Source organism: Meles meles, chromosome 1 (genome assembly GCF_922984935.1).
Source record: "Meles meles chromosome 1, mMelMel3.1 paternal haplotype, whole genome shotgun sequence".
In the NCBI taxonomy this organism is placed as follows: domain Eukaryota; kingdom Metazoa; phylum Chordata; class Mammalia; order Carnivora; family Mustelidae; genus Meles; species Meles meles.
In genome coordinates this window covers 145386346-145403359 of record NC_060066.1, presented here as the reverse complement: position 1 = coordinate 145403359, position 17014 = coordinate 145386346, and the positions used below count along the sequence as shown (strand labels likewise).

General features: G+C 41.8%; 1 protein-coding gene across 6 annotated transcripts in view; it reads right to left on the bottom strand.

Annotated features, from left to right (window-relative positions):
- The window catches only part of CTBS (chitobiase), a 70234-nt gene that overhangs the window by 37031 nt on the left and 16189 nt on the right, over positions 1-17014 (bottom strand). For 4 of the 6 annotated variants that reach the window (XM_046019899.1, XM_046019872.1, XM_046019882.1 and 1 more), the window contains 3 exons: positions 10040-10196; positions 1628-1792; positions 1332-1431 (listed from right to left, as the gene is read on the bottom strand). In XM_046019899.1, coding sequence (XP_045875855.1) covers positions 1332-1431; positions 1628-1792; positions 10040-10196 — 422 coding nt within the window. The remainder of the gene's footprint in view (positions 1-1331; positions 1432-1627; positions 1793-10039; positions 10197-17014) is intronic. The other 2 variants (XM_046019891.1, XM_046019909.1) reach the window with 2 other exon arrangements.

The following is a 17014-nucleotide window of genomic DNA, read 5'->3' as shown; positions in this document are numbered from 1 at the left end:
TCTCTACCTGTGATCTCTGTCAAACAAATAAATTAAACAAAAATCTTAAAAAAAATGTAATCTGCTGTTTTAATATTTTTTCTTTCTACCAACCCTGTTGCTTACGGATCATAGAGGGGATGAAACCTCCATTTGAGGTCTTTTTTTTTTTTTTTTGGCCAGTCTTACATATCATGAGCTTCAAAATGTAACTCCCCAGTGCTATCTGTTTGATTCAGGTACCCATAACCAGTATTCAGTTTCTCTAATCCCCTAACGGTGGCAGCCTGTTGTGCGCAGCAGCGGGGGAGGGCTTGGGTTAGGCCAGACTCAGTGTCCCCATAAACCAGGCCATATACAGCATCTTCACTTTTGGGGGGGGTATAATCAACTGGCCAGTTCTTCACTGGTTGGGAGCTGCAAATGGCCCCAGATTCTTTCAGCAGTCGCCCTGAGCGTTGTTTAGAACACACGGGACAGCCTGTTCCCTCATTACTGAAGTCACTGTACTCCAAGGGCAATTTGGCATCATTGGCAATACGCCATCCCACCTGGGCACTGGGATGGCCATTCCTTCTGTGCACCCAGTCTGCTGCACCTACTGAAGGGTCACTGGCTAAAGCTTGGAACTGAGGTAGGGCATCAGCTTCCCCATTGCCAGGGGGTATCCGTGCCTTATGAGCCGCAGCCAGGAAACCAGTGAGGGCTGCCTCAGACAAGATCTTGCCGATGGACTGAAGAGTCTTCCCACACATCTTGACCCCACAAGGCTTATTTGTAATCCTTCACCTTGGCTTCCCATTGTCCAAGCCGCAGGGCTAATCCCTTTGGTACAGCCCAGCTCTCAGCTGGGTTAATGGTCCAGTTCGGGCTCACGTGTTATCACCAGCCAGACCACACCGCCACCCCCTGGCTGCTGAGGGAGAGACCCTGCCGGAGGAGCATTGTGTACATTGCCTGGAGCTGCTGCTCTACGGGGTATATTGGGTTTCTGCCCCCTGCCAGAATTGGGACCAAAACCCTAGGGGCACTCCCCTCTGTCCATCATATCTTCGGAGTCACAAACATATTTAACCTAAATGCTACCCCTACTTAGGAGATGCCCAGAGCTTTAGTATGCTCTGCTCCTATTTTTGCTTCCTCAAAACCAGCTTTCCGCTCTGATCCCCAGTCCCACATGTGCCCTTTCTTTACCCGGCAGAGTAAGAGATGGAGGCCCTGTGCCAGGTCGGGAATCAGAGTCTTCCCCAACCCCCGAATCCCCACAGAGGCTCGTACCTCCTTCACATTTTTAGGGGTTGGATAGGATTGTACCTTATTAATCATAACGTTTAGAACAATGTAATTCTTACCGGACCAGATGACACCCAAAACCTCATGGCAGTGCGTGGGCCTTGAATTTTCTGTGGACTTCCTGCCCATGTTTTCCCTCGCAGACGCTCCAGCAAAGTCCTATGGCAGAGGCAAACCCCTCATGTTAATATTATGGTCACTGATGTACATTATACTAATGTGAGGAAGGAGAACAGGGACAGGTCCCCAGCCACCATCCCATGACATATTGCAGGGCTATGCAAGTGGCCTTGGGGGAGCACTTGGAAGGTTTATCATCATCCCTCCTACGTGAAGGCAAATTGATCATAGTTACCAGAAACCTGTACTTGTCAAAGCCTTTTCCACGAATCTCCTGGAAGATGAAGCACTTTTGCAGGAACGCATTTGGCCAAGACAGCAGAGTAAGTCAGCAACTCTGCAAGTAACAAAAGACTTAAAAACTGCCGTGGCTAAAATCTGATGAGAGTTCCTTCTAAACCTGGTAAAGACAAAACATAGAAACCTGGGTTTTAATGTAATTATAAACCTTTGTTTATAATTTTTTTTTTTTATTTTTTTTTTTTATTTTTTTTTTTTTAAAGATTTTATTTATTTATTTAACAGAGAGAGAGAGATCACAAGTGGATAGAGAGGCAGACAGAGAGAGAGGAGGAAGCAGGCTCGCTGCGGAGCAGAGAACCTGATGCGGGGCTCGATCCCAAGACCCTGAGATCATGACCTGAGCCGAAGGCAGCGGCTTAATCCACTGAGCCACCCAGGCGCCCCAAGTTTATAATTTTTTAAGAAGATTTTATTTATTTATTTCACAGAGATCACAAGTAGGCAGACGGGCAGGCAGAGATGGGGAGGGGAGCGGGGGGAGCAGGCTCCCTGCTGAGCAGAGAGCCCAATGCGGGGGCTCGTCCCAGGACCCTGAGATCATGACCTGAGCCGAAGGCAGAGGCTTAACGCACTGAGCCACCCAGTCGCCCCTATAATTTTTAAATTTAATTACAAACCTTTGTTTATAACTTTTTTTATCAAGAACAGACCAACAATCCAAGAAAATGTTGCCTTCTTAAAGAGAGAGAAAACCACATTAATCTTTTACCAGTGTACTTTTAAAATTTACTTAGTTCCAATCTTCATCGGTCCTGACCACCCATAAAATTCCTTTCCAAAGATTCCCCTTCGCAAGAACCTTCCACAACTTTCTTTTTCATTCAGAATTTTGTTCTAAGTTTTCCCTCTCTAAACAACCAATCTCAATTTAGGACAAAATTAGTTTCTTTTTCCCTTAGTAAAGGAATGTATTTTCATTCCTTATACCTTTCTCATACACCTCTACCTTTTCCTACAGAGTTGTTTTCCTTATCATTTCAAGCAGTCTGGATTTTAAAAAGCCTTCCCCCACACCCTGTTTTTCTTTGGCCCCTGTGGGCAATGTTTTGATTACCTCCTGGGGTGTTTACATTTTCTTTTTTAAAGACAGGAGGAGAGTTACAAATTCAAGAGACAGAAAAAGAATGCACGTTTTCTCCTAAAAGTTTCAAGGGCAATTGCTATTTAAAAATTTCCTTTTTGTTAAGGGTCAGAAGACAGGCAGCTTACTTACCATCACTTACTATAATCTTTTTTTAATTTTTTCATTATTTTTTAGAAATTCCACCTCTTAGCGTCCTAATCAGGCTTTGTCACAAGTGCCCTGATCTCTATCTGGGGTATCTTGTGCCCTCCTAGCTTTGAAAACCAGCACTTTAAGATCTCTAACTTTTTTTTTTTAAGATTTTATTTATTTATTTGACAGAGAGAAATCACAAGAGAGGCAGGCAGAGAGAGAGGAAGGGAAGCAGGCTCTCCGTTGAGCAGAGAGCCCGATGCGGGACTCGATCCCAGGATCCTGAGATCATGACCTGAGCTGAAGGCAGCGGCTTAACCCACTGAGCCACCCAGGCGCCCCATAAGATCTCTAACTTTTTATTCTGCTCTCCCATCCTGTCCAATACAAACATCTAATTTTGCTTCCTCGTGCGTAAACTCCAATAAAAACTTAAGCCCACAAGGACAAGGAGATGACAGCAACGTATTTGGAAGCTGGAAAGCATGAGAGGCGAGAACCCCAAGCCCCAACAGCAGGGAAAGCTGAGAAACAACCAATTTAAACTACAGAAATCCTCAAAATGTTCCAGAACTGCAAAAAGAGCCTCAGGAATTCAGGGTCAAGGGGGAACAGAAGGAGGCTGCCTGAAAATAAGGGGGCAGGTGTCAGCCTGGGGCAGGTAAGCTTCATGGGGAACATAAAAACAGCAGTGAGCTCTGCTCACAGTAGGTAATACCCTTTGCTCACTTAATTCTCACAACAACCCATGAGACAGACTCAACCATTGTCATTTATAGTTCACAGACGGAGGGGCCCTGGAAGTTAAATAACACTTTCACACAGAGAGTAAGGTGTGGAGCTAGGCTTTGAACTTAGGCAGTGCAGCTCAGAAGTCCATGATCTTAAGTACGCTATTCAGTCTTGGTCCCACAACTGAGCAGAGCAAGGCTCAGGCCGGTCAGATGCCTGGGAGCCCCATCTCTTCATGCCCATGAGCATGAGTCGCCAGTTCAGATGGAGGAACGCAGAATCCTGGGGCCATTTTCAGCAATCACGGCAATGTTATTTTGGTAGACGGTGATTTAAATTAGATAACAAGACTACAGTCTGCTTTTCAGCGATGGAGAAAACAGTCACCGTTAGGGTGACAGAGTCCAAGACTCTACCCTCAGAGTGTGCAGCGTGGGCCAGGATGCCTTCCAGAATCTCCAGGGGCCGTCCTTACCACACTTTGAACAGAAGCTCTCAGAGTCCCACCTTACAGCCATCTTCCCCTCCTGCACTCGAGAGCAGTTCAGCCCTTCCCGGGGTCTTCCCAGTATGACAAGGTCACCACCCCACTGAGTAAGCAGCCCAGCCTACTTTAGGGAAAGGAATAATTACAAAAAGCTTCTTAACCTTGAGCTGGAAATCACCTACTATTACCCTATTTGGCCCTGGGTTTTCCTTTGGAGGGGGGGACCTCCAGAACTATTACGACAGAATTTTCCACAAGGTACTCTTCAGGTGTTGAAGATGAACAGCCAATATTTCCTCCTCTTCCACTTTCCAGATCTTTCCTTTCCTGGACTAAATAAATCAAATTCCCTCAACTGTTCCTCATATAACATAGTTTTCAGACTTTTCACCACCCCACCGGGAACCTCTTCTGACCAACTTTAAGGACGTGGTACGCAGTGATCTGTACCCTCCAGGTCAGGCAAGATCCAGGCAATAAAGCCCACGCAACACCGTTACCTCTGATGAGCTGACACGCCTTGGTGGTTTGGGGCAGCGATGTACCTGTTGGCTTGTCACTAAATCATGACCCAGTAAAAATCCCTGCTATGTCTGTTTGACAGAAAGTATCGTTCGACCAGATCTCTTTCATCTTTTACCAGTGCAGTTAGTTTGCTTAATGAAGAAAAGACTTTACATCCATCCCTTGAAATTCTACCTCACTGGAGCCTGTCTGTCCTGCCTGCACAGACTCAGACCACGTGTCCCCATGTACTCAAAGGAGAGAAGTTCAAGGGAAAATCTGACATCTTGTCAGCCTAACACTTTAGAATGGCTTCTGTCTGCCTGCATGGACAGCGCCGAAACTGTCCATTCACCCGCTGCCAAGCAGTGGGGACCAACAGTGACAGAGGTGTCCCTGGAGCTGCTGGTCTGGGGGCTGTTGCTAGGGCCGCTTTGCCTCTCTTTGCTTTTCACAGCTCTCATTTTTTTAATCCAAAAGCAACCAGAATAAACTTCAAAATGATGCTAGGATGCAAAATCTTTTCACAGAATTGACAGAAATGCCTCTGACCCTTTGCAAATACTTCCTTGTCAGCTTAGGAGTACATCAGGGAGTTGTCTCTAAAGCTTTGGGGGTATAATCTCTTATTTTGAATGAAGACCAAGTCCTCGGAAATAATTGGGCTTTCACCGATATAAGATCAGCCATATAGAAAAGTTTATAATCTAGAGTGTGCCTTTATGAAGCAATAACAGTATTTTGCAATGTTATGGCTTACTGTTTTAGTTTCAAAACCAATTTTAAAGTTCTTACAGTTGAAAATTCTGATTAAAATGTTAAGTTTTCTAACCCTGGCTCCTAGGTGGTTTTTTGTTTTGTTTTGTTTTGTTTTTCCCAATATCCCTTTCGAGTGCAAGAAAAAGAGTACATGAGTTGTTCTGGCATGACCGAGAAACAGCTGTGGCCATAACTGTACATTCCTTAAATCCCATCTCTATTGCCTGGGTGATCCTAGTTCAGGCTTGCTTGTTTTCTTCATCAATGAAAGATGTGTTCCTTCAGAATTGGAATTCACTGAGGAATAAGACCTATCTTATATCCATGGGGCAATTTGAATTTTGGTTTTAGCTCTCCAGTGGAATCTTTGAACAAAGGGAAATGAGCTGCAGATGATAACCGCGAGATGAAACAGGACACTGTCCTGCTGCAATTTTAGATGGAGAAATAGAGCCAAGTAAAATTTTTTGAAAGAATCAACTCTATAATCGAACTGAAGCTTCATTAAATGCCATCTAACAAAAAACTAAAATAACAAGTAATGGGAAGCAATTACAATAATCATTTAAGATCAGCTAAGATCAGTTAAGAATTCCGACAACAGGCAGAATCATTATGGAGAGCAAAGCAATTGGGCAAAGTAATAGAATCATAAACAGAACAATTAGCCTCACTGAGCTCAGATTTATTAGCTAAAGTCCAGTTGGTCGTCCTCACAAGGTAAGAACCTTACCATATGGTGACTATTGACAGAATCCAAAAGGATAGGAAATAGGGCCCATTTAATTTACATATTGAATTAATAATGGCAAAATAACCAGTAGTTTCTTTGGCAAGGAGTTTTTAAGTTACACTTTGAACTACTCATAATATTGTGATCACTGTCATATCATTAAGAGCAAGACATAAGTAATTATTTTTAGCTGCCACGTTGCTGTCCACAATGCACTTTAATATATACATATATTATCTCATTAAAACACATCCAGTGAATAGTAATAGATTCAGATACAATACCTATAGCATCTATAGCATAGCAAATAGATGTGTGAAGCTCAATCTTGAACTGGAGCACGATTACCACCAACTTCAGTCCCTTGCCTTTGTGCGGATGCCATGGAGCTCCCCTCCACCCCCTCACCACCTCTGACCGTGTTTGCTGGGCTCAGTGCACAGAGGCTGTCTGGCGACTGTCCCTGCTCTCAGTATTATGGCTCATTTTGCTCAAGACCTTCTGTAGCTGGGTTTTGTTTTCTTCCAGGAGTGTTTGCTTTTGCTCTCACTGGGGAGGCAACGGGGACACTGAGGTTGCCCATTCCTGTGACTTTGCAGCTCTGGTCCTCCCTGGGGTACTGCCCTGCCTCCCCGGAGACCCATAGCCAGTTCTGGGCTCGAGCTTTCCAGAAGTTATTACAGAAAACGTTACCATTTTTGACAGAGACTTGAATGGGATTACCTCCGGTTTGGGTCTAAATTCCAGAATTTCACTTGATTTCTTTTTTTTTGTTATTTGGAGACACATGCTTATGTTGGTCAAGCTTGTATGATGTTTTCAGTTTTATGCTATAAGTAAAATTGATATTGATGATGATGATGATTCATGAAAAGGGGTCACAGAGCAGAGCGAGGCAGAGTCCAGGCTCCACAATCACACTGAGCTGGGTTCAAATCTCAGTTCTGCCTAATTCTAATCATTTGACCACTAGAATGTTATTTAACTCTTTGAATTGTTGTGTTGTATGAAGCAGGTCACAATAGTCTCACTCTCACAGGATGCTAGAAGAATCATGAAAAAAAGGGAATGCATGTGAAAACCTTTGTACCTGACACATATTAGTACTAACTTTCATTACTGTTCTTATAGGGGTATCAATGACTAGATCCCACACACAACGAAGAGTGTGTTTTGGACCTGTAAGTATTACGTAAGTTTCAGTTTCATAATAAAATGAATAAATGCATATTAGTAGTAGATGGTACCACTAGTATCTTATTCAATGAAATTGCAAAATATAAAATTTGCACATCCTTTTATTTAAGAACCAAATATTTTCGTTATTAGTCTATAAATTTCTGGATGGTTTAAGCCATCAAAACTAATAGAAAAGATTTCTGACTTCATCAAAAATTGCCCGACAGACCTTAAAATGCAGCAAATGCAACCTTCTTGCCAGGGAGAAAAATCAAATGCAAGTGTTTGTAAATATTTAAAGAGGAGTAAAATAAAATCTGTCAATATTCACTTACTCATTCATTCGTACATACTATTTAGTGAATATGTGTTGAGTAGGCCCATGCCCTAAGTTTATTCTGTATTAATCCCTTTAAATTGATAGCTGGCGGCAGCAAAGGCTGCATTGGGCTGAGGCCTGGATGACGTCATGGGACTTGCGGGCCAGAAAGGAGCCCATTCTAGGACTCCGCATCTGCTACCGTCAGTGGGGATGGAGCTCTTCCTCCTCAGACATCTTCGCAGGACGCCCTCATCTTTCTGACCTCTGAGCCAGTGTCCCAGTGCTCCGTCTTTGATCTCTTTTCTTCTTAATCTATACTCACTGAATGATTTCACCCAGTCCCATGACTGTAAATACAAACTACATGCTTAGGAATCCCAGCTTTCTGTCTTCCCCATAATCCCTCGCCTGAGCTCCAGATCTGCACATTTAATGACTGACTTCATCCTGCCATTTGACATTTAGCAGGCATCTCAAACTCACCCTGTCGAAGTTAAGCTCCTGATTTCCGTCCCTTACTTGCTTCTGCCGCAGTGTTCCCCACCTCAGTCATCCCCTAGCCAGTCACCAGCCTGCTCAGGCAAAGCCGCCTTTCTCTCTCACGTACCATGTCTAACCGTCATCTTCAAACTCTCCCCAAAACATCTCTCGCCTCCTCCATCACCACTTCTGTCCAAATACCCGTCAGCTCTTTCCATGCCGGCTGTAATAACCCCTATTTGAATCCTTTTGTTCTTATCCCCTCAAAAGAAGCCAGAATTCTCTTTTGAAACGGTAATACATTTTTATGGTATCCTTATCCAACACATTCCAGACTAAATCCAAAGTCCTTATCACGACTTCTGATGCTCCACAATGCAGGCTTCTGCCTGTCATTTTCCTGCAGTCTTTCTTGCCCGCAGCGTCTTCCCATTCTTTGACACCCCCATCTTGTTCTATCCTCCGGGCCTTTGCGGGTGCTAATGTGTCTGCTTTGAGCACTCCTCCCCAAGCTTCTCAAGGCTCTTCGCATCACTCATGTCAGGCCTCTGCTCATCTGTGACCTCCCCATAGATCTCCTGACCAGCCTCTCTGAAAGGCTCTTCCTCACTTGAAATCACCCTACTTGGCCTTCTTTTTCTTCAAAGCACTCATCAACCCCAATGTATATTTATTTGTTTAGTGGCATCTTAACCATCAGAAGGGATTTAATTTTTCTTCTCTATCTCAGAATTCCTGCTACTTACAATGGTGTCTGATGCATAAAAGGCATTCAATAAATGTTTGTGAAATGGATAAGTGAATGTCTCTACTTCCTTCCCACCCTGAAAACATAGCATTGGGGACAGACCGAAGTTCAGGTCCTTGACCTTTGGGGAACATTTATTGAACACTTATGTGCTAGGTGTGATACTAATAGGTTTTTAAAAAATATTCCTTATCTTATGTAATCCTCAAAACCTACAAAGTAGGTATTCTTATTGTCATTGCTATAATCACCTTCTATTTTAAAGGTGAGGGAACAACTCAGCAAGGTTCAATAACTTGGCCAACGCAGCTGGTAAGAGATAGGTACGTGTTGGAAAAGGCCGTTGGGATGAGTTTGTTGACCCTTGAGCAATGGCTGAAAAGTGCTTTGGGCCTAGAACATTCCCTTGTATGGAGATAAAGAGCCATCACAACCTGTGTTGCTGGACACAGCTCCTTCTTTGGAACTATCTTTCCTTATTCTGGGTTTGGTGTATACTCAGAGACTCTCCTCCTGTGTTTTCAAGATCCTTTTTCTTAGGTGTATGTGTACGGGAGGGAGGATAGAGGTAAGCTATCTCTAAAACAGCTCTAAAAAATCTTCCAAGCTGTTCAGCCAAGGCTCCAGATAATTCCAATCTCTCGTTGCTAAGATTTTTCCATTCTTTTTTTTTTTTTAGATTTTATTTATTGATTTGACAGACAGAGATCACAAGTAGGCAGAGAGGCAGGTACAGAGAGAGAAGGGGAGGCAGGCTCCCTGCTGAGCAGAGAGCCCGATGCGGGACTCGATCCCAGGACCTTGAGATCATGACCTGAGCCAAAGGCAGCGGCTTAACCCACTGAGCCACCCAAGTGCCCCAAGATTTTTCCATTCTTAAGTATGATTTGTTTATTGTTATAAAGTGAGTCATAGGACACATGGAGAATTAACTCAGATATCCAACGCCATGTAAGTGAACAAGTTCTTCCCCGTGAACACACAGGGGTACAGTATATTGTATATTGTTTATGCTGTCTCCAGGAATTTGGAAGAATTGGACATAAGAAAGAAAACTCCTGACAACATTCAAAATTATATCCCGGAGGATCCTTTTAAATAAACAGAATTAACGTCTAGAGAGAAGGAGGTGGATGGTACTGTACCCATTAGTGACACTGCTATTTTCTTAAAGTCACACTTACCTCCCAAGCTGCTTATAACATTGTCGTCTCCAAACAGATCGACTGCAGCAATGATATCTAAGAAACATTCTCATTCTGGTGAAGAGGTTCTTTATATTTTTGTTCTTGGAAAGTCGTTCACATAGATATGTTGTTTCAGGATCTTCCACTTTTCTTCCTGAAATGCACAGGATTATGTAAGACTCGGCATTTCATTTCTTACACCTCTACTTGTCCACAACATTGTTAGAGATTAGTCTCTCACTCTTCTTGTGAAACGTGCTAAGAGATTGAGAACAGAAGGCTTTCGTATTTAATTGCTAAAGTGCAAATAGTTGATTATCTACAGAACAGTTTAATCCTGGCCTTTTCCTGCCTCTCCAAAGTCTCCAAGACAGAATCAGACAACCATGGAATGTCAGAAACAGAAGAGGCTATGGAAACCCCAAACTTAATCCCTCCTTTTAGGGAAGACATGACTTGCTTGCATCCACTGCCATGATTTGTTTCCAAGGAATAGAAATCCATCAAACTGTTCGCATAGGCGAACAGCAGCTTCCAAAATGGACTGCAAATATAAACAAAATTGGTTTTGTTGCCCTCTTCGCCAACACCCCATCCTCCATTAGCAGAAACATGAGAAAGTTCAGAGATTGATAACACCTGTATTTGGTGTGCAGTTATTATTATAAAATTGAAAAGATTGAATTTGATATAATTATTGGGTCTCAGGCCAATTTACAACTCATCTAATCATCTGTTTGCAACAGTGAGCAATGAACGCAAGAATGGCAACGACAATTCCTAACATGGCGAGTCCAAATGAAACTGCAGAGGTTCTAGGGATTTGAAAAAATGTTTAAGATATTACCTTATCTGGAGTACCATCGTTCTATCAGACAAACTAGATTTTAAGCCAAAGACTCTAATAAGAGATGAAGAGGAACACTATATCATAATAAAGGGGTCTATCCAACTAGAAGATCTAACAACTATAAATATTTATGCCCCCAACTTATGAGCACCCACATATATAAATCAATTAATAACAAACTTAAAGAAACTCATTGATAATAGTACAATAATAGTAGGGGACTGTAACACCCCTCTCACAGCAGTGGACAGATCACCTAAGCAGATCAACAAGGAAACAATGGCTTTGAATGACACACTGGACCAGATGGAGTTCACAGATATATTCAGAGCATTTCATCCATACATTATTTTTTACTGCACACGGAACATTCTCCAGAATAGATCACATTCTGGGTCACAAACGAGGCCTCAACGAGGACAAAGAGATTGAGATCATACCATGCATATTTTCAGACCACAATGCTAGGAAACTTGAAGTCAACCACAAAAAAAAAATTTGGAAAGACCTCATGGAGGTTAAAGAACATCCTACTAGGGGCACCTGGGTAGCTCAGTAGGTTAAAGGTCTGCCTTGGGCTCAGATCATGATCCCAGCATCCTGGGATTGAGCCCTGCACTGGACTCTCTGTTCAGTGGGGAGCCTGCTTCTCTCTCTACCTCTGCCCCTGCTCATGCTCTCTTTCTCAAATCAACAAAATCTTAAAAAAAAAAAAAAAAAAAGAAAAAGAAAAAAGAACACCCTACTAAAGAATAAGTGGGTTAACCAGGAAATTAAAGAAGAAATTTTAAAAAACATGGAAGCAAATGAAACAAAAACAAGACCTTTGGGATGCAGCAAAAGCAGTCCTAAGAGGGAAGTATATTGCAATACAGGCCTACCTCCAGAAGCAAGAAAAGTCTCAAATATACAACCTAACTTTACACTTAAAGTAGCTGGAAAAAGAACAGAAAATAAAGCCTAAAACCAGCAGAAAAAGGGAAATAATAAAGATTAGAGCAGAAATCTATGATATAAAAATAAAAAAAAAAACAGTAGAACAGTTTGGTTGATCTGTTCTACTGGTTTTTTTTTATTCTTGTCAAGAATTAACAAAATTGATAAACCCCCGGCCTGATTTATCAAAGAGAAAAGAGAAAGGACCCAAATAAGTAAAATCATGAATAAAAGAGGAGCAATAACAACCAACACCACAAAAATATAAAAAATTATAAGAGAATATTATGAGCAATTATGAGCCAACAACTTAGGCAATCTGGAAGAAATAGATAAATTCCTAGAAATATATACATTATCAAAACTGTAACAGTAAGAAATGAAAACCTGAACAGATCTATAACCAGCAAAGAAACTGAAGCAGTAATAAAAAATCTCCCAACAAACAGGAATCCGAGGCCAAATGGCTTTCCAGGGGAATTCTACCAAACCCTAAAGAATTATTACCTAATCTTCTGAAACTTTTCCAAAAAACAATAGAAATGGAAGGAAAACTTCCAAACTTATTCTATGAGACCAGCGTTACCTTGATTCCAAAACCAAAGACCCCACTAAAAATGAGAATTACAGACCAATATCCCTGATGAACATGTTGCAAAAATTCTCAACAAGATACTAGCTAATAGAATTCAAGATTACATCAAAAGGATTATTCACCACAATCAAGTGGGATTTATTTTTGGGCTGCAGGCCTGGTTCAATAACTGCACGTCAGTCAACATGATCCACCACATTAATAAAAGGAAGGATACGAACCATATGATCCTCTCACTAGATTCAAAAGAAGCATCTGGCAAGATACAGCATCCTTTCTTGATAAAAACCCTCAAGAAACTAGGGATAGAAGGAACATATGTCAACATCATAAAGGCCATAACAAAAACCCCACCACAAATATTATTCTCAATGGGGAAAATCTGAGCTTTTCCCCTAAGGTCAGGAGCAAGACAAGGATGTCCACTCTCACCACTGTTATTCAACACAGTACTAGAAGACCTAGCCTCAGCAATCAGACAATGAAAAGAAATAAAAGGCATCTGAATCAGCAAAGAAGTCAAACTCCCCCTTTGCAGATGATATGATTCTTTATGTAGAAAACCCAAAAGACAATCGGAGAAAGACAACTATCATATGATCTCCCTGATATGAGGACATGGAGAAGCAACATGGGGGGGGTAGGGGGATAGGAGAAGAGTAAATGAAACAAGATGGGATTGGGAGGGAGACAAACCATAAATGACTCTTAATCTCACAAAACAAACTGGGGGTTGCTGGGGGGAGGTGGGATTGGGAGAGGGGGAGCGGGCTATGGACATTGGGGAGGGGAGGCGAACCATAAGAGACTATGGACTCTGAAAAACAACCTGAGGGTTTTGAAGGGTCAGGGGTGGGAGGTTGGGGCAACCTGAGGGTTTTGAAGGGTCAGGGGTGGGAGGTTGGGGGAACAGGTGGTGGGTAATGGGGAGGGCACGTTTTGCATGGAGCACTGGGTGTTGTGCAAAAAGAATGAATACTGTTACACTGAAAAAATAAATAAAATGAAAAAAGAAAAAAAAAAAAAGAAAACCCAAAAGACTCCACCAAAAAGTTGCCAGAACTGATACATGAATTCAGCAAAGTCACAGGATACAAAATTGATGTACAGAAATCTGTTGCATTTCTATCCCCCAATAATGAAGCAGCAGCAAGGGAAATCAAGGAATGGCTTCCATTAACAATCACACTAAAAACCATATCTAGGAATAGACCTAACCAAAGAGATAAAAGACTGTACTCTGAAATCTACAGAACACTAATGAAAGAAATTGAGGAAGATACAAAGAAATGGAAAAACATTCCATGCTCACGGATTAGAACAAATATCGTTAAAATGTCTATAATACCCAAAGCAATCTATACATTTAATGCAATCCCTATCAAAATAACATCAGCATTTTTCACAGAGCTAGAATAAACAATCCTAAAACTTGTATGGAGCCCAAATACCCAAAGGAATGTTGGAAAAAAGAAAACCAAAGCTGGAGGCATCACAATTCCAGACTTCAAGCTCTATTACAAAGCTTTAATCATCAAGACAGTATGGTACTGGCACAAAAAACAGACACATAGATCAATTGAACAGAATACAGAACCCAAAAGTAGAACCACAACTATATGGTCAACTAATCTTTGATATTCTTTGGAAAGAATATCCAATGGAAAAAACACAGTCCCTTCAACAAATGGTGTTGGGAAAATTGGACAGCCACATGCAGAAGAATGAAACTGGACACTTTCTTACACCATACACAAACTCAAAATGGATGAAAGATCTAAATGTGAGACAGGAATTCATGAAAATCCTAAAGGAGAACACAGGCAGCAACCTCTTTGTCAACAGCCACAGCAACTTCTTACTAGATAGGTCTCCAGAGGCAAGGCGAACGAAACCAGAAATGAACTATTGGGACTTCATCAAGATAAAAGCTTCTGCACAGCAAAGAAAAACAATCAACAAAACTAAAAAGCAACCCTTGGAATGGAAGAAGATATTTGCAAATGACATATCTGACAAAGGACTAGTATCCAAAATCTGTAAAGAACTTATCAAACTCAACACCCAAAGAACAAATAATCCAATCAAGAAATGGGCAGAGGACATGAACAGATATTTCTCTAAAGAAGACATACAGCTGACAAACAGACACATGAAAAAGTGCTCAACATCCCCCACCATCAGGGAAATACAAACCAAAACCACAACGAGACACCACCTCACACCAGTCAGAATGGCTAAAATTAACAAGTCAGGAAACGACAGGTGTTGGCGAGGATGCAGAGAAAGGGGAACCCTCCTACACTGTTGGTGGGAATGCAAGCTGGTGCAGCCACTCTGGAAAACAGCATGGAGGTTCCTCAAAAAGTTAAAAATAGAACTATCTATTGACCCAGCAAATGCACTACTAGGTATTTATCCAAAGAACATGAAAAGACTGATTTGAGGGATGCCTGGGTGGCTCAGTCTGTTAAGCAGATACCTTCAGCTCAGATCATGATCCCAGGATCCTGGAATTGAGTCCTGCATTGGGCTCCCTGCTCAGCGGGGGGCCTGCTTCTCTCTCTGCCTCTGCCTGCTTGTGCTCTCTCTCTGACAAATAAACAAAATCTTTTTTAAAAATACTGATTTGAAGGGGCACATGCATCCCAATGTTTATAGCAGCATTATCAATAGTCAAATTATGGAAAGAGCCTAGAAGCCCATCAACTGATGAATGGATAAAGAAGATGTGAGATATACACATACATATGTATGTGTGTGTGTGTGTGTGTGTGTGTGTCATTTGCAGATGTGGCCATTTGGATGGAGTTGGAGTATATCACGCTAGGTGAAATAAGTCAGAGAAAGACAAATACCATATGATTTTGCTCATATGTGGAATTTAAGAAACAAAACTGATAAACACGGGGGAGGGGAAGGAAAAATAAAATTAGATAAAAACAGAGATTGAAGCAAACCATAAAAGACTCTTTAACTATAGAGAACAAATTGAGGATTGCTGGAGGGGAGGGGGGAGTGGGGTAACCAGGTGAAGGGCACTTGGCGTAATGAGCACTTGGTGTTCTATGCAACTGATGAATCACTAAATTCTGCCCCTGAAACTAATACTATATGTTAACTAAACTTGACTTCAAATAAAATCTTGGAAGAATGAGTGAATGAATGAATGAATGAATGAATGAAGATATTACCTTATAATTAAAGCAAGTTCCCTTAAAATAGCACTTCAATTTGCAGTAATCACTCCGATGGCTACATGAGGCTATTTATGTTATCCTGGTCGATTACATAATTGCTACCATTGTTTTCTGAGCAAATGAACTCATCATTCTTTGCTTCCACCCATACCAACTTCAAAGAATTGTCACGAAGATAAATCAGACAAATGCAGGAAGACAGGAGCTTTAAATTGGGGTTCTTTGGAAGTGCACAAGCGAATTGTGTGTAAGACTGGTGTACATATGTGCACAGAGTATTTTTCTGGTTAGAAGCTTTTAGCAAATTCTTTCAAAGGAATCTGTAACCCCAAAGTGGTTAAGAAGCATTTACAGTCAATCAAAAAAAAAAGGTTTCATTAGAGCTATTTTAGAGCAACATCTACCTCCTCCCCCGTCCCCTGCCAGATACATACATAAGATAAGGATCTTGACAAAACAGAAAGTGAATTCCTGAAATCACAAGTGTTCTTGTAATGCCAAGAAAGCCAGCACCCTGTGCGATAACGTAATTGTCAATGGCAGCACCAGCAGCCCTCAAACTGAGCATCCCCAATTTGGCTGCTCCCATCAAAGAATGCCCTTTCTGTCAACATGAATAAAGCCGACGCATCCTCAGAAGATAGTCTCTTTCGCTATCATCATCCCCTTTACCTGTTTCTCATAATCATTTCTTGACATGCACACTGACCCTCTTGATTTCTAATTCACGCTGATAGTAAACAACAGATTCAACGACCTAGCCAGTTGTTATGCCACAAGTATACATTGAGCATCTTCTGGTTTCCAGGCACCAAGCTCGCCAGAGATGCAACAGTAAACATTATGAAGCCCTAGCCGACAAGGGCCAGGAAAGAACCCTGAACAATACAGCGTGGGGGGGGGGGGGGTACCACATGACAGAAGCACAGGAAAGTCCAGTGCTTTCTAATTTGTCGAACTCCTAATTCGGTCTTGATGGTCAGTGAAGGGAAAGAATATTAATAAACATTCCTTAAATAGCATTCACTGTATACCAGACACTTCCGAGTGCTTTATTTTATACCACTGTTTCATTCACCGGAGGATTCCAATAATGCTAGCTGAAGAGCCAGTCTGCAATGTAAGGAGAAAGGTTTCTGGAACGTTCCAGGCAGAAGTAAGAGCAGGTATAAAGCCCCAGAGGTAGGAGAGTAGAAGAGAAACAGACACGAAGGTGCACCTGACACAGCCCAGGTCAGCTCACCAGATCTCACTGTCTAGTGCTCAGTAATTCTTCAAACCAGTAACTGTTGGTAGCGCAATGATGGCCATAGCAGGGGTCCTTATATTGGGGACATTGGCAAATATCACAAATCAATCAGAATTGATTTTTGTTGTTGTTGTTGGGTTTG